At 45.1% G+C, this 18,835-nt stretch overlaps 1 protein-coding gene across 1 annotated transcript in view; it reads left to right on the top strand.

Moving 5' to 3' along the window:
• LOC126094195 (RNA-binding protein Musashi homolog Rbp6) overlaps positions 1-18,835 on the top strand; it is a 1,305,639-nt gene that overhangs the window by 691,935 nt on the left and 594,869 nt on the right. The window contains exon 4 of the mRNA XM_049908777.1: positions 6,949-7,041. Coding sequence (XP_049764734.1) covers positions 6,949-7,041 — 93 coding nt within the window. The remainder of the gene's footprint in view (positions 1-6,948; positions 7,042-18,835) is intronic.

Raw genomic sequence — 18,835 nt, 5'->3', positions numbered from 1 at the left:
ACAATGTCATCGACGAACCTCAAAGTTTTTATTTCTTCTCCATGGATTTTAATACCTACACCGAATTTTTCTTTTGTTTCCTTTACTGCTTGCTCAATATACAGATTGAATAACATCGGGGAGAGGCTACAACCCTGTTTTACTCCCTTCCCAACCACTGCTTCCCTTTCATGTCCCTCGACTCTTATAACTGCCATCTGGTTTATGTACAAATTGTAAATGGCCTTTCGCTCCCTGCCACCTTTAGAATTTGAAAGAGTGTATTCCAGTCAACATTGTCAAAAGCTTTCTCTAAGTCTACAAATGCTAGAAACGTAGGTTTGCCTTTCCTTAATCTTTCTTCTAAGATAAGTCGTAAGGTCAGTATTGCCTCCCGTGTTCCAGTATTTCTACGGAATCCAAACTAATCTTCCCCGAGGTCGGCTTCTACTAGTTTTTCCATTCGTCTGTAAAGAATTCGTGTTAGTATTTTGCAGCTGTGGCTTATTAAAGTGATTGTTCGGTAATTTTCACATCTGTCAACACCTACATAAGGAAGGCAAAATAAAACTCGGCCAGAAAATACGTGGGTCGTTCAATAAGCAATGCCCCATATTCTTTTCAAAAGCCATTGATATATACATACAAACGTCCTTGTTGGTTCTTTACATTTGATGTTTGTTCTGTGCGCCGGTGAAGCTTCTAACCTTTCTCGCAGGTGGCAGAGCCGTAGTATAGCGTCAAAATGACGTCTCCATACGACTCACGTTACAAGCACCGTGCTGTTATTGAATTTTTGGTTCAAATGGCTCTGAGCACTACGGACTTATCATCTGAGGTCATCAGTCCCCTAGAACTTAGAACTACTTAAACCTAACCAAGCTAAGGACTTCACATACATCCGTGCCCGAGGCAGGATTCGAACCAGCGACCGTAGCGTTCGCGCGGTTCCAGATTGAAGCGCCTAGAACCGCTCGGCCACTCCGGCCGGCTTGAATTTTTGTGTGCAGAAAAAGAATCCGTGGTGAACATCCATAAATGTTTGTGTGCAGTGGATGGTGATGCTGCAGTTGATAGGAGTACAGTTGGGTGACGGCTAAACAAAGTTACAGCCTCAGGAAATGCAGAAACAGAGCTCTATGGCCAATCACGCTCGGACCGTCCTGTGAGAGCCACTGCTCCAGACATGCTGAATCGCGTGGGTGCCATCATTGGTGCCGACCGGCGCATCACAACTCGACAATTCGCTCTACACTTTTCGGTCAGCATTGGAAGTGCGTCTGCAATGATCGAGACTCTGATATTCAAAGTGGTGCACATGATGGGTTCCACGAATGCTCACAGCGGACCACAAGATTTTTAAAAAAAGGCCATTGTTGGAGCGTTTTGAGACCGACGGAGAGGCTTTTCTGTCTCGGATCATTACGGGCGACGGAAGCTGGGTGCACCACTTTGCGCTGGAAATAAAAAGGCAATCCATGGAGTGGCATCATCATCCTCATTCACCACAAAAGAAGAAATTCAAGACAACCCCCTCTGCCGGAAAAGTGATGCTGACAGTCACCTGGGATTGTGATGGCGTCATTCTCGTGGATGTGATGCCAAGAGGATCAACCATCGATTCAGAGGCATACGTGAAGATTCTGAATAAACTCAAGACGTGTTCGATCGGACAAGAATCCAACAGAAATCTTGCTCCAACACGATAATGCACGCCCGCACACTAGTCTGAGAACCCGGCAACACATCGCCAAATTGGATTGGACATCATTGCCTCATCCACCCTACAGTCCAGACCTGGCACCCTCGGACTTCTATCTCTTTGGGCAGGTTAAAGCGTTTCTCTACGGGGAACGCACTTTGAAGATGACGAGAGAGTTTTACCAGCATGGTCTGAAACAACGTTGGCGTACGGCCATAAAATGTGATGGAGACTACGTAGAAAAATAGGACACGGACAATACATGTTGATGTACTGTATATTGTCACTAAATTATGACTCTTAACAATAAATATGTTCTGAGAAAAAAATGTGGGGCATTACTTATTGAACAACCGTCTATTTCATGCACCTTAGCGTAGACATCCCAACGTACATCATCTTCCCCAAGTGCGGGCGATGTAAGTTGTTTTCCTACATTAAGGTGTGTAAAACACACTGTCTGACTGCAAAAATGAAACACCAACAAGATATGGTCAGACGCCAATGTAACTTCGTACACTTCCACACTATCGGCGGGTATGTAAATGGTCAATTCTCTCTGGCGGGTATAACGGCCACTGGAGTGGGTTAATACAGTTCGTGTTGAGTGTTTTTACCAGGACTGGTTGGTCAGATAAGGGGCGTGAACAGAGTCACATAGCTGTGGAGGAGACAGAGATGACATGCACTGGTATGAGACAGCGTTATCAGCACATGAAAGAGTTTCAAAAGGGACTCACTGTGGGTGTCCCTTTGGCCAGATTGGCGGATCGCGCAATATCCACATTTATGGAGCACTTTGATGTGACAACAGCACGATGTTAGATTGCATAGGTACCTCATGGCAGACATTCTCGTCCTCAAGGTTCTGGACGACCACGTATGACCACCATAAGGGAGGTTCGCCGTACTGTGCTCTAAGAACATTACAATCCTTTCTCAACTGCGCCTGACATGCGAGAACAAGTAATGGACTACCTGCAACACTTAGTATCGTCCTGAACCATTTGTGAAAGACTCGCAGCAGCCGGACTAGGGAATTACCGTTCCGAGCGAAGGCTGCCATTATGTCTACCACACAAACGGCTGCGTTTGAAATAGTGCCATGGCCGGGAAACATCGATTGTTGGTGACTGGCACTCCATTCTGGTCAGAAATGAATCGTGGTTCTGCTTTACTCCGGGTGATCATCGTTTGCGAGTATGCCGGCGACTTAGGGTGAGGTTCCACTTTTCGATTGTTTTGGAGGGGCACAGCGGTCTTACTCCTGTTGTCATGGCGTGGGGAGCCATCGCATATGACTGAGAAATCGAAGGCTTTGCGTTTCGTTTAATATAAATTCATGCTTTACAATAATACGTGATTCATTTCATGGAATGTACAAATGAAATATTTTAACTACGTTTACTTCAGACATTTTAGTTAATAATACCTTAAAATCCCTTTTATAGTCCCTAACAGCTGGAGTACCACTTCCCCTAAAAGAAATTTACTCATAGTGAAAGGTAAAGTGGCATATATCAAGAGTTGTATCACTCTTCTTATAAACATTTTGGTGAAGCTGAGCGAGCACCTGAGAAGGAAACGCGTCTTTTAATCTCGATAACTGCCATTTCTTTTATAAACATAAACAGTAGATGGAGTCTGCATTTATTGCTACCATATCCACTTTTTGCTGACAAACTGAGTTAAAATAATTGCATTATTAATTACTAGAACGCTACCTACTTAGTCTGTCTAAGAGTTCAGCAGTGCGTTCATAAACTGATCAGAAATAAAGTGCTGTTTCCAAATGTCGAAATTTCTTGAAATGTAATTATTGTTACCCTGATATTTCAAGAGACTTTGTAATGGAGCATGTCTCTTTACTCGATATCATCGCCTACGTCATCTTCCTCTGCCAAAGAGACATGTCCAGGTCCAGATTCCTGAGCCAAATTACTTGCAGTTGTCAGTTGGATGAAGAAAGCGTGGTGCACCTGAGGGATGTACGGGAGAAGTGTCATCAAGTCTTTCCTTTTTGCCTCGGTGACAGATAGCACAGCACTTTTGACTGGGATGAGTTTTATAGGTTATGTATTTAATGTGAGACCTCACTGTTTGATTCGTATAGGCTTTAACGTAGAAATCAACATGGAGTGCAAACTTCTCTTATAAAGACAATTTCTGCTTTAATAACATCTGGATATTACAAATCTCAAGAAAGAAAACAATGCTAATACTTACTAGCACTGTTAAAATGCCTTTTTGATTTTAGAGCGTAAATAATCGCGCAAAACAACACAGAACAAGAAGATCGCATGGCCTTGCAGCTTGACTTATATCACTACTGCCGCGAACGCAATTCACTCTGGCGTGAGAGGAAGAATGCATTTGGAGGTCTCAGGTGGTTCCGGTGGGAGTTATCGTTACACCACTTCTCCACAACAAATTTGCATGCATTTTGAGTAAACTTGAGTGGTATAGCTCAAAAACAAAAGTTCTTTAACTTAGATCACTTTGGTTCTCAGCGGATCACTTACAGACCAACGGCCATCAGTTACACTTCAGAACACGTCCAAAAAATTTGTGTCCAGCCATCCAGAATGTTACTTCCCTTACCAGAATGGTCATAGAATGTCGGTTTGAAAGTTAAGTCATCTAAAACTCAACAAGCTTAGTTGCTTACAAAAGTCTTATTACCTCTCAGCTCAGAAAACATTTTCCATCGTTAGTGATAAACGTAACAAAAATAATCTTCTCTTTTTATTATTCTGCAAGGAACTTGGGGATAATTCTGGACCATCATCTAGACTGGACTAAACACACAGCTGTAGTCTGCAAGAAGGTGTCAGCGTCACACCATTCACTACAGAAATGTAAAAATGTATTTCATTTCGAGCTGATAAACACGTAGAATCACTACTCCCTCCCCAATTCCATACTGGATTATGGTGATCCTGCCCTTCAAGGATTTCCGTGTGAGAACTCACACGGACTGGGAATGGCGTTGAATGCTTGTTTGCGATAAATTTGCGACCTTTGCTTTTCCGACTACATAACTCCTGCTTCCAAACAATTATCATGGCTACGTGTCGATAAGCATATAGACTGTCATACTCTGTGTTTTCTTGTTCTAGCTTCTTCTCAATCATTGAACTCCCTCTTATTTATCTTCAACTACCACACTACTATCGGAACAGCACAGCATAAGAACTCGTTCTCAACAAAGTGAAATCTTCTCTATACCACTACACATATCACTCTTGTCAAAAAAACCTCCCCTCCACTTTCCCATACCCCTTGTTACACAGTTCTCTATTAAAACGCTGTTCTTTGATAACAGCTATTTTCACTGCCATTTACAATCTTATACATTTTCAGTCCTACACCAAACACGGCTTCAGGTATGCTAAAATAATCAATATTATTGTTATTCTTGACAGCCTGTATTGTTACTATTTTTATTATTAGTGCCAACTATTTTTATTCTATGTGTGTATCTATGTGTATTATTGTAACTGTATGTGTATTATTGTAAATGTATGTGTATGTGTTGGTTTGTGTTGCTCTTGTTCTTATCTAAGATAGGTTTTAAGGCACTAATATTGCCAAGCTGAATAAATAAAAAATAAATAAATAAAGGAAGAGAAATTTTCGTCTTCATGTTATCCGTACTTTCTGCAGGCGATGTTTCCATATTGTGGCGGCGCAATTCTTTCCGTCCCTTTACGACGAACCTGCACCTACCTGCCAACATTGTCTCAGCAGATCATCAGTAGGAAAGCCGAGTGAAACCTACTGTACTTCGACGTGAACCAGGCCGCAATTTAAGTCGCTAATCTACATTTCGGGAGAAACACGAAATGAAAGTTTGGAAATTTTGTCCTCAATTAATATATTCTGAAACTTAGGTGAACAAGTATCACTGCCAAGCCCGTGCTAGTCTTAACACAGTCACCCACAATCCCTTTCACTCACGTTAGCAAGTTTATGGTGTTGCATTTCCCGAAAACGCAATAGCTACAAAAATATTGATTGTTTTTGATTGATAATGCTCGCCAAATATTAAGTCTGTCGGTACCAAATGCAGTCACAGTTTTTATCCACCGACCTGCTCAATACGCCACGCGGAATATATGTCTTTGCTCGTCACAAAATTCACTTAAAAATTCCGAGATTTCAATACACACATCGGAGTAATTATGCCGTCACTTAACACTTTTGATGTACGAAACACTGCTAGATCCGGCAACTTAACGTTTCCATCGGAACTACTACTACACACGTCCGATCTGTTTCATGGCTAGGCTTCGCCTCTTCTCTAGAATACCGGTACTCTTAAGTCTTCTCTACCAGCAGAGAAAGGCGCGCTAAGAATATTGCTTTACCATTGGTCAGTTCACTCAACAGCCAATAGCAAAACGACATTCTCCCGCGTCAGTCCGCGCTTTTCATTCATAACCAACCGCAAAATAGTAAACCTAACGAGTGCACTTTTTACCGACGTAATTATCTAATATGCTGAAGTTTTGTTTATGCATAAAGTTATTTACTATTGTTATTTATACCTGAATTAACTTTCCCTTTACCATAAACTTACTTTACAAATCTATTCTACAAAAATCCCTTTTGTTCATATTCACACTTCTTCGAAATGTTCCCACACTAAATCCTACTACATAACTCGTTAAACAATTATCTTCAAATTAACATTAATCCTCATTCACGCATCATTCATACTGCTAAAACACATTTATAACATTTTACACACACAAAAAGACATAATAACACTTTATGAAAATACTAGAACAGTTTATGAAAAATATTCTATTGCTTTAGTGTACTCTACTGGGCACAATCGTAACTAAATCAGTCCCCTATCCAATACTGACCTCTATCGGCTGATACGTAAACTACGTGCGCATCCAGTTTCGCGTCACCATCTGTCACTATCCAGCTCTGAGACACATCTCCCACTTAACCGCGTCCAAGGCAGGATAGTTATACGGCCCTACGACTCAATATGAATTACAAAATCACCCTGTACATAGACTACACAGTCAGAACATGTCTGGACAGAACAAGCACACTAAAATAAAAAGAAAGAAACATTCTTACTTATTAAAAGTTTACAAAAAGAGAGGCATACGGAAAACATGTACTGTATTTACTTCAATTAAACACACTCTCACAGGACTCGCAAAATTTCGTATCCTGCAGCTGACCCCCTGCGGTTGCTTCTGTTGCGAGGCGGCTCCTGACCTCCGACCTTTTGCCTGTTCCAGATGGTGACGCGAACAAAGAAGATATTCGTGGGCGGCCTATCGGCACCTACCACGCTGGAGGACGTCAAAAACTACTTCGAGCAGTTTGGACCGGTAAGTACCCACGCACGTGGTAATTACTATTTTCTGTTTTCTAGTGCAGTTCTGTCAACCCTCGAACTGTGGAAAACAATTCGTCCGACTTATTCGTCGCATAGCTGGGAGGCAGTATGAGGGGCAGAGAATTGTCTTGCGTCATCAGGAAGGGAAGTAGATTGTTTTTATTGATTTCTCGTGATCGTACGACCTGTAGATGAAGAGGTATCCAGTGGCGTTGTGCGGAATAATTACTTGATCCTTTATTTCGAAATTAATTTCTAACACCAGTATTTGATGATGATCATTTATTACGAACAAAGATTTGATTGTTTCATGATCAGGCACACGTAGTGACACATATGCGCACTCGCACAGTGTATGCCTGCGTAATCGTGGAACGCTATCACGTATAACTTCACCTTAATTGGCAACAGCATCCAAAATACCAAGTGGAACACCGATTGTCATAGATGGTAATAAAGTACAAATGTATACATATATAGCTTTATTTAACTGGTAAGTGTTGCCAGTTAAGTTGGAGCTACGAGCTATACGTGTACACGTGTATATTTCTTTTATTACCATCCATGATAATCAGAATTCGACTTGAAACTTCCTGGCAGATTAAAACTGTGTGCCCGACCGAGACTCGAACTCGGGACCTTTGCCTTTCGCGAGCAAGTGTTCTACCCAGGCTGTGGCTAAGCCATGTCTCCGCAGTATATTTTCTTTCAGGAGTGCTAGTTCTGCAAGTTTCGCAGAAGAGCTTCTGTAAAGTTTGGAAGGTAGGAGACGAGGTACTGGCAGAAATAAAGCTGTGAGTGCCGGGCGTGAGTCGTGCTTCGGTAGCTCAGATGGTAGAGCACTTGCTCGCGAAAGGCAAAGGTCCCGAGTTCGAGTCTCGGTCGGGCACACAGTTTTAATCTGCCAGGAAGTTTCATATCAGCGCACACTCCGCTGCAGAGTGAAAATCTCATTCTAGAATTCGACTTGTCATTATGGTTGATGTTGCCAGATAAGGTGAAGTCACGTCGTAGTGTTCCCTGATTATGCAGATATGCACTTCACAGGTATACTTTGTGCGTAAAGCTCAACTACTCTCTTCACGTTCTTAGTGCATTATCCGTAAAGAAGTAGCATATCTAGTTCCTCTTGTCTTGTGAAAGACAGGTTTTTTAGACTGCCAGCTCTCGACAACAATGAACGACACAAACATCTAGATTTAAGTTTGCCATTATTTTCCTGATTTGCTCCAAGCAAACGCGGGGATGATTACTTTAATGGCAGACAAAATTACTAACAACGACTTTCTCCGCAGAACGAAGAAATAAAAAGAAGCCCTAAATGCACCAAAACGCTTGAAACTACGAGTACAATAGCTTCACCATAGAAAGAGAAATGAGAACGGGCATAAATTGCAGCAGAACGTTCTTTTCAAGAAAAGATACCTGGTAAAGAGGACGAGAAAGAAGAAGAAGAAGAAGATCATGATGATGATCACCTTAGTCTCGGAAACAAAAGGACGCGTACTTCACACATGGTCGAACAAGCAAAATGTGACATACAAGAATGAATTTTTCACTCTGCAGCCGCCCGTGCAGTGATATCAAACTTCCTGGCACAGTAAAAATATGTGCCGGTCCAGGAATCGAGCCGGGTTCCTTTGCTTTTCGAGGGAAGTCTCTCTACCAAGTACAGCAGTTTACGTCCCAGGTTCGATTCCTGGTCTGGTATACAGATTTAATCTGTCAGGAACTTTCAGTAGCGATACAGCTATGAGGTCACCAAGTTCCAAAACGGATATCCACTAGAAAAAGAAGAAGAGGAAGAAGTTCCTTGTCAGAAGTACCCTGTACCAGTCCTAGAAACCTGTAATACGAATTGTGAGGCAGCCTGTACATTGAGTATAACGTGTATGAGAGATGTAATGAGACTGACAACATGCGAGCGACCTGGCAACGCTGTCTCTTCTACTTGTGTAGACTGGTGTGTTCATCTTTCCTATTTGCTCAGTCCGAGTTTCAGGTCCGTAAATCCATCACGTGATTATTGAGAGCGCCTTTAATGAATTTGTGTTTTCGTTTTGTGTTACGAAAATGGAACAGGAAAATTTAGAATGACTTTATGCCATCAAATTCTGTGTCAAATTTGGAGAATCCGCGAGTATGGCCTTCGAAAAGTTGAAACTGGCCTTTTGAAGAGCACAAGTTTGTCGCTGATGGAACAAATCATTTTTGGAAGGCCGAGAATACTTTGAAGATGAACCTGGCTCAGGGAGAGCTTCAGCTTCGAAAAACGACGAAAACGTCTAACATGTTCGTGCTCTTGTGAGATAAGACTGAGTTTAACAATAAAGATGATGGGTTAATTGTTTAGCTTAAACTCTGTCACCGTACCTCAAATTTTGACCGAAGCTGACAAGTGGATGCTGTGCCATGCCAAGCCCCATGTCACACTGCCACTTCCACCACTGAATTTTTGACCTCAAAAGGCATTCCTGTTGCTCCACAGCCCTCCTATTCAGCTGATCTGAGTATTTGCGCCTTTTTTTCTTTTTCCTCGATTGGTAAATGTCTTGAAAGGATGTCGTTTGGGGATCTGGAGAACACTCAAAAGAATGTGACACACGTGTTAAAGACCATACCGCTAGAAGCTTTTTAGCGCTGCCACCAAGATTGCGAATAAGGACTCCTCCCGAGTACAGCTGCCGAAGGGAACTACACACATCACAAAAAGGTTTGCATCACCTCGGCTCCGAGTGTTCCGGAACTTGTATAGAAAATTGGAATACAGATCAACATAAACACCCTTTCCGCCCTTTTTGTAGCTAGTGAAAACCACACATGTCATGTTGTACAACCGTACAGCGAGACCTTCAGAGGTGGTGGTCGAGATTGCTGTACACTGCAGTAGCTCTGATACCCAGTAGCACGTCCTTCTGCATTGATGCATGCCTGTATTCGTCGTGGCATACTATCCACAAGTTCATCAAGGCACTGTTGGTCCAGATTGTCCCATTCCTCGCCCGCATCTCGTGGTCGGGCGGTAGCGTTCTCGCTTCCCACACCCGGGTTCCCGGGTTCGATTCCCGGCGGGGTCAGGGATTTTCTCTGCCTCGTGATGGCTGGGTGTTGTGTGCTGTCCTTAGGTTAGTTAGGTTTAAGTAGTTCTAAGTTCTAGGGGACTGATGACCATAGATGTTATGTCCCATAGTGCTCAGAGCCATTTGAACCATTTTTTTGTCCCATTCCTCAACGGCTATTCGACGTAGATCCGTCAGAGTGGTTGGTGGGTCGTCACGTCATCCATTAACAGCCTTTTCAATCTATCCCAGGCATGTTCGATAGTGTTCACGTAAGGATAACACGCTGGCCACTCTAGTCGAGCAATGTCGTTATCCTGAAGGAAGTCATTCACAAGATGTGCACAATGGGGGCGCTAATTGTCGTCCATGAAGACGAATGCCTCGCAAATATGTTGCCAATATGGTTGCACTGTCGGTCTGAGGATGGCACTCACGGACCGTACAGCCGTTACGGCGCCTTCCATGACCACCAGCGGCGTACGTCGGCCCCACAATATGCCACCCCAAAACAGCAGGGAACCTCCACCTTGCTGCACTTGCTGGAAGGTGTGTCGAAGGCGTTAAGCCTGAGCGGGTTGCCTCCAAACACGTCTCCGACAATTGTCTGGTTGAAGGCATATGTGACGCTCATCGGTGAAGAGAACGTAGTGCCAATCCTGAGCGTTTCATTCGGCATGTTGTTGTGTCCGCGCTGCATGGTGTCGTGGCTACAAAGATGAACCTCGCCATGGACGTCTGGAGTGAAGCTGCGCATCATGAAACCTGTTGCGCACAGTTCGAGTTGTAACACGACCTCCTGTGGCTGCACGATAAGCATTATTCAACATGGTGGTATTGCTGTCATGGTTCCCCGAGCCATAATCCGTAGGTAGCGGTCATCCACTGCAGTAGTAGCCCTTGAGCGGCCTGAGCGAGGCATGCCATCGACAGTTCCTGTCTCTCTGTATCTCCTCCATGTCTGAACAACATCGCTTTGATTCACTCCAAAACGCCTGGACATTTCCCTTATTGTGAGCCCTGCCTGGCACAAAGTAACAATTCGGACGCGATCGAACCGCGGTATCGACCATCTAGGCGTGGTTGAACTATACACATCACGAATCGTGTACCTCCTTTCTGTAGAACGACTAGAACTGATCGGCTGTCGGGCTCCTTCCGCCTAATAGGCGCTGCTCATGCACGGTTGTTTACATCTTTGGGCGGGTTTAGTGACTGTGTCTGTGATACAATATCCACAGTCAACGTCTGTATTCAGGAGTTCTGGGAACCTTGGTGATGTAAAACTTTTTTTGATATGTGAACTTTGAAGAAGGACAATATTGTTGTTTCAAAAAGTATAGTTGATTACTTTTCTCACACACCTCGCAAATCAGTATTCGTGAAAAGCTTCCTGTCCTGCGACGGTGACGCCACGCGAGAGCAGTTGACACACTGCGTGGTGAATCTGCACAGCTGTTCCGCCAGGCGCCTCGCTGCAGCGGCCGCGCCGTGTCTCCGTGGAGGGGCGTGCTGGAGAGCCCGTGGCCACTCGAGGGCGCGGCCGGCCGCCCTCCACGCAGACACATCCAATTAGGCGACAGCCGAGAGGCGCGGACAGGTGTGGGTGTTGGTGTTGCCTCAGCGCGCGGGCTGAGGACCGGCCGTCGGGTCGGCGCCTGCACTAACAATGTTCCGCGGGTCGCCGCTGACGCTACTCCACCGTCTCCGGCGCGCTCACCTCTGCTGCGCGGCCCCTACCTAGCATAGCGGCCGACGCTCACGCCTCACGGTGCCTGCGGAAGCTGCGCTACCCAAACAACCCACGATTTAGTCAAATGTCTACATTCTTCAACACATTCTACAGGGTGGCGCACGAAATGTGTTACCAATTGTTTCTTTCACAATTTACGACGCACATTACGAGGTGCATTCAAGTTCTAAGGACTCCGATTTTTTTTTTCTAATTAACTACTCACCCGAAATCGATGAAACTGGCGTTACTTCTCGACGTAATCGCCCTGCAGACGTACACATTTTGCACAACGCTGACGCCATGATTCCATGGCAGCGGCGAAGGCTTCTTTAGGAGTCTGTTTTGACCTCTGGAAAATCGCTGAGGCAATAGCAGCACGGCTGGAGAATGTGCGGCCACGGAGAGTGTCTTTCATTGTTGCAAAAAGCCAAAAGTCACTAGGAGCCAGATCAGGTGAGTGGGGAGCATGAGGAATCACTTCAAAGTTGTTATCACGAAGAAACTGTTGCGTAACGTTAGCTCGATGTGCGGGTGCGTTGTCTTGGTGAAACAGCACACGCGCAACCCTTCCCGGACGTTTTTGTTGCAGTGCAGGAAGGAATTTGTTCTTCAAAACATTTTCGTAGGATGCACCTGTTACCGTAATGCCCTTTGGAACGCAATGGGTAAGGATTACGCCCTCGCTGTCCCAGAACATGGACACCATCATTTTTTCAGCACTGGCGGTTACCCGAAATGTTTTTGGTGGCGGTGAATCTGTGTGCTTCCATTGAGCTGACTGTCGCTTTGTTTCTGGATTGAAAAATGGCATCCACGTCTCATCCATTGTCACAACCGACGAAAAGAAAGTCCCATTCGTGCTGGCGTTGCGCGTCAACATTGCTTGGCAACATGCCACACGGGCAGCCGTGTGGTCGTCCGTCAGCATTCGTGGCACCCACCTGGATGACACTTTTCGCATTTTCAGGTCGTCATGCAGGATTGTGTGCACAGAACCCACAGAAATGCCAACTCTGGAGGCGATCTGTTCAACAGTCATTCGGCGATCCCCCAAAACAATTCTCTCCACTTTCTCGATCGTGTCGTCAGACCGGCTTGTGCGAACCCGAGGTTGTTTCGGTTTGTTGTCACACGATGTTCTGCCTTCATTAAACTGTTGCACCCACGAACGCACTTTCGACACATTCATAACTCCATCGCCACATGTCTCCTTCAAATGTCGATGAATTTCAATTGGTTTCACACAACGCAAATTCAGAAAACGAATGATTGTACGCTGTTCAAGTAAGGAAAACGTCGCCATTTTAAGTATTTAAAACAGTTCTCATTTTCGCCGCTGGCGGTAAAATTCCATCTGCCCTACGGTGCTGCCATCTCTGGGACGTATTGACAATGAACGCGGCCTCATTTTAAAACAATGCGCATGTTTCTATCTCTTTCCAGTCCGGAGGAAAAAAATCGGAGGTCTTAGAACTTGAATGCACCTTGTAGATATCCCGCTGGGATCTCTACACCAGTACCAGCAGAGCTTGGAAAAACAAATGAGTTACGAAATGACGTGTAATTCACGATACTGCCGCTAGGAGACTAGGAAACAGAGATGGCTGACAATGGAAGACTGACGACACAGCAACGATCGGCAGTTGTGTTACTTTTTCATGAAACGAAAAGCCTTGTTATGACTCAGAGGCGTTTTCAACAGCAGTTTAACACACTATGGGTTCCTTGCAAGAAGACCATCCACAGGTTGTACGATAAATTTGTACAGGAAGGAACAGTATTGGAAGCGAAGCGACCCCGGCCTAAGCCTGTTTGTTCGCCGGAGAATATTGAAGTGGCGCGAGTTGCTGCACAGAGAAGTCCCGGGAAATCGTGTAGAATGGCAACAGTGCAAATGGGAATATCCAGACGCTCCGTTCAACGCTTTCTTAAAAGTGACCTCCATATGTACTCATACAAGATAGCCTGTGCACAGAAGCTCACTGAAGAACACAAGCAGGAGAGACTACTGCTTGTGGCTGGGTGTTGTGTGCTGTCCTTAGGTTAGTTATGTTTAAGTAGTTCTAAGTTCTAGGGGACTTATGACCACAGCAGTTGAGTCCCATAGTGCTCAGAGCCATTTGAACCATTTAACTACTGCTTGCTCAGTGGGCGGAGGATAGGGAAGAAACTCTCAACAACGTTTAGTTTTCACACGAGGCGCATTTTCATTTAGACGGTGCAAATGGCATCCGTCCATCCTTGAGGGATGATGGTGTGGCATGCTTGGTTCACTGTCTGCAGCGTCTGCTGTGGCTAAAAAGTCCCACTCGAGAGTGGCAGTCCCTACTGCAGTTTGGACATGTGAAATTTGAGGGACTTCGAACAGAAGCCGCTCTGTCTCTTCGCTTTGTCCTCTTCCTGATTTGTTCCTGTGTGCGTTCGTCCTCTGAGAGCGTGACGCCGTTGCGCACAGTTACTCGCCACTTGACACGGTCATCTGCAATGCTTTCCCAGCGACTTGGATTGATTCTGGTCTCGGTCAGGTCTCTCTTGCAGACATCCTTGAAACGAAGATGCGGTCGTCCCACTGGCCTCACACCTTCGTGAAGATCGCCGTACAGCAGCTGTTTCGGTATCCGTTCAGGATCCATGCGCCTGACATGTCCCAACCATCTTAGACGTCGATGACTCAGGAGTGCAAAGATGCTGGTTGTGCTTGCACGATGAAAGACTTCGGTGTTTGGTACTCTGTCTCTCCAAGAGATCCGAAGGATCTTCCGGAGACAGCGGAGATGGAAGCTGTTGAGTCGAGATTCATGCCTAGAAAGAGTTGTCCATGTCTCACAGCTATAGAGAAGGATGCTTATAACACAAGCGTTGTAGACTTTTAATTTAGTTTTTGTGGTAAGCAGTCCGTTGTTCCATACTCTGTTTTTCAATCTAGCCATGACAAATGATGCCTTTGCGATTCTGTTAGTAAGTTCAGTGTCCATGGACAAGTTGCTACATATTGTAGATCCCAAGTAGGTAAAGTCATCAACTATCTGGAGAGGATTGCCATCAATGCTAATGGAAGGAAGGTTGGTAGTGCTCTGCGCCATGATCTTAATCTTTTGAAGGCTGATGAGTAGACGAAACTTTTCACCGGCATTTGATAATTTGTTGATTATATACTGCAGCTCATCTTCTGCGTTCGCTACTAGAGCTGCATCGTCCGCATATAACAACTCACGGATAACAACTGTATTTACTTTGGTCTTGGCCTTGAGGCGAGCAATGTTGAAAAGACTTCCATCAGACCTCGTATGTAGATACACTCCCTCCTCACAGTCTTCAAAGTCAAATCTGAGCAGAAGATAAAAGAAAATCCCAAATAATGTAGGAGTTAACACACACCCCTGTTTCACACCGCTATTAACAGGGAATGCTTCTGATGTTTTACCATTGAAGCAAATTGTTGCTTGTGTTTTCTCATGTAAAGAGACAATTATCTGCAGTAGTTTAGGTGGGCATCCAATCTTCTGCAACAGTTTGAAAAGCCCATTTCTGCTCACTAAATCAAACGCTTTAACAAGGTCAATGAAAGCAATATAAAGTGGCCTCTGCTGCTCACGACATTTCTCTTGTAGCTGTCTTAAGGAGAAGATCATATCTACGGTTGATCGGCCGGGCCTGAAGCCACACTGAGATTCTGGGTAGATTCTGGAAGCTAAGATCTGTAATCGCATTAGGATGACTCTTGCATAAGCTTTCCCGGCTACACTTAGTAATGAAATGCCTCGGTAATTGTTACAGTCACTTCTGTTCCCTTTCTGTTTATATAGAGTAACTATCCTCGAATTCCGCATACTCATCGGGACATAACCTTCTTCCCAGCTGGTTGTGATAAGTGAATATAAATGTTTGAGAAGGACAGTCTTGTTATACTTAATAACCTCTGCAGGGATCCCATCTTCACCTGGGGCCTTTCCGTTAGCAAGAGAATCTATTTCTCTACTAAGTTCTTCCATAGTAGGCATAGCATCTAGTTCTTGCATAACTGGCATTTGTTTGATGGCGTCACATGCATCCTTGCTAACTTCATTCTCGGCTGCATACAACTCGAGGTAGTGTTCAACCCAGCGTTCCATTTGTTTGCCTTCATCAGTAATGACTTCACCCGTCTTGGACTTCAGAGGAGCTGTTTTTCTGACAGTTGGTCCAATTGCTTTCTTAATACCATCGCACATTGCCTTAGCATTCCCAGAGTCGGCCGCTTTCTGTATACCTGCACATAAATTCAGCCAGTAGTTATTTGCGCATCTCCTGGATGTTTGCTGTGCCCTATTCTTTGCTTTTCGTAGGTCATCTCGAGTTCTTTCATTTGGGTTTCTTTTGTAAGCAAGCAGGGCTTTCCGTTTAGCCTCTGTGACTGGTTCCATTTCTTCCAAATTTTGCTCGTACCAGTCCTTATTTCTTTTTCCTTTTATTCCATAGGCCAATACTGCTGAGTTGTACATTGCACCCGAGAGTTTTGCCCATTTCTTATCAACATTCCTTTCTGCTTGCATGTTTCCTGGGAAAGCACTTTCAAAATTACTGGAAAAACCCTGCTTTCTTTGTGTGTCATGAACATGATCTGTGTTGATACGGGGATGACCTCTCGGTTTAGCGTGGTGACATTTCTTAGGAGTGAGTCTCAATGTGCACGCCACTAGGGCGTGGTCTGTGTTGCAATCAGCACTGTGATAGCTTCGTGTCAGTAGCACATTTTTGAGACCAGTACGCCTAGCTATGAGTAAGTCGATGCCAGTGATGAGAGCGCGGGTGTCTCCAAGACACCTTGTGCTGATCCTTAAGCTCGAAATATGTGTTTGTGGTACAGAGTCCATAAAAGCAGCAAACTTCAAGCAGTCTCTGGCCATTTTCATTCATTTTTCCCATCCTATGATGTCCCAGGCAATTCGGCCATATGTCGTTATCTGATCCAACTCTAGCATTAAAGTCCCCTTGAATATACAGTGTCTCGGTGCTAGGTACCTTGGCTATTCTGTCACTGAGTAAGTCATAAAACAGATCCTTCTCTTCCATGCTGGATGATAAGGTAGGAGCGTACACAATTAGGACGTTGACAGTGCCACTTGAGGAGCATATTTTCAAATCAATAATTCGCTCTGTTCCACCGGATGGTGGCACAGTACAGTCCAGGAGGGCGTTTTTAACAGCAAATCCTACGCCATGAAGTCTTGGCTCGTCTTGAGACTTCCCCTGCCAGAAGAATGTGTAATTATCCTCCCTGATAGAGCCCGCGTTTGGAAGCCGCGTCTCCTGCAGTCCCGCGATGTCTACATTCAAACGATGGAGCTCTCTGTCAATGACGGCAGTCTTACGGATGAAATCAACCTCTTGGGCATCGTCAATGTACCTTGGACACATGGTCCTAACATTCCACGTGGCAATACGAAATAGTGATTTCTTTATTATTTCATTTTTGTTGTTGGTAGGTGTACTATATCAACCCGCTTGTCGAAGATTACTTCTAAGCTTCACACACCCCGTGAAGCAGGCGGATAGTGGCGGGACAGCACCTTATTGGCTGGGGGCTGCCCAGCTTGAGGCGGGCGGTAGCTGTCCAATGAGATGCAATGATCTCTCCCACCATCGGAAGTGGCCCCTGGCACTCGAGTCTGACGCCAATCAGACAGAGCTTATAACCGGTAACTGCCTCTTCCCGTGTTGTGCCGAAGTCCTTGGACGTCGCTGAAGTGTCCTCTCCAGGACGCTACAAGCCTGAGCGATAAATATGAAGACACGTGAGTTGCTCAATCATCACGGTCTCCCTCTCGACCTAAATGATAATATCCAGAGGAAAGGCAAGCCAATACGTCTGGTATCACTTCGGTTGCAGGAGCTGCCGAAAGGGGACGTAGTACGCCTTCCAACCGCCTTTGGGGCCCCACTCCAGATTTTCTTTCAGGGTTTTCTCCATTAGCCTTGATCCCTCCCGAAACCAACCACAAGGCAGTGGTGCGTTAAGGTAATTAGAGAAAGAAAAGGAATGTTAACTGAGGAGAGGGTAGGGAATAGGATATATAGGATGTAAGACGGGTCGTTGTGAGGCACACTTTGTCTCGCTCCTCTGCTGAGACCTGCCCGGCCAGGTTGAACCTGCCAGTAGCTACGCTACCGCCGATATAGCTCTCAGCTTCCTTGGAGCACACAAACTCTCCCGCCCACACGAACAGTGCTACGATAAGGCGGTGCCTCATGGGAGAAATGGTTCAAATGGCTCTGAGCACTATGGGACTTAACATCAGTGGTCATCAGTCCCCTAGAACTTAGAACTACTTAAACCTAACTAACCTAAGGACAGCACACAACACCCAGTCATCACGAGGCAGAGAAAATCCCTGGCCCCGCCGGGAATCGAACCCGGGAACCCGGGCGCGGGAAGCGAGAACGCTACCGCACGACCACGAGCTGCGGACCTCATGGGAGAGTTAGACGGTGTGGTTAACAAACAAAATGCACGTTTTTGGGCCACTGAAAACACACAAGTGCTTCATGAACGACAACATACCAGCGTGGGCAGCAATTTCCAGTCAAGGACTTTCTTTGAAGAAACTGTGAACAGCGAGCGTTATTTGAGCATGCTTCGCAATAGCTTCATTCCACAGCTTCTTGCTACTGCCTTGCCCTTCAACACGCAGTGGTTCATGTAAGATAGAGCAAGGCCACATACTGCAAACACTGTGTTGGAGTTTTTACACGAGCATTTCGACATGCGGATCATTTCACTCAGGTTTCCATGTCGCTTCAATGACGGACAAAATTGGCCCCCCAACAGTCCAGACCTTTTTTCTTTAGGGGAACCTAAAGGAAAAAATTTTCCCGAAACGTATATGTGATTTAATGGAGCTCAGAAGAATTATTCTTCAAGCTTGCTGTGAAATTACGGAAGATATGTGCCGTAGGGTAATCACTATCTTCAGTGTTCGTTTGAAGGAACTTATGAAACGAAATGGTGGATA

This window comes from Schistocerca cancellata, chromosome 1 (assembly GCF_023864275.1).
Source record: "Schistocerca cancellata isolate TAMUIC-IGC-003103 chromosome 1, iqSchCanc2.1, whole genome shotgun sequence".
In the NCBI taxonomy this organism is placed as follows: domain Eukaryota; kingdom Metazoa; phylum Arthropoda; class Insecta; order Orthoptera; family Acrididae; genus Schistocerca; species Schistocerca cancellata.
The sequence above is the reverse complement of the archived record's forward strand: the minus strand, read 5'-3'. Positions and strand labels throughout refer to the sequence as shown.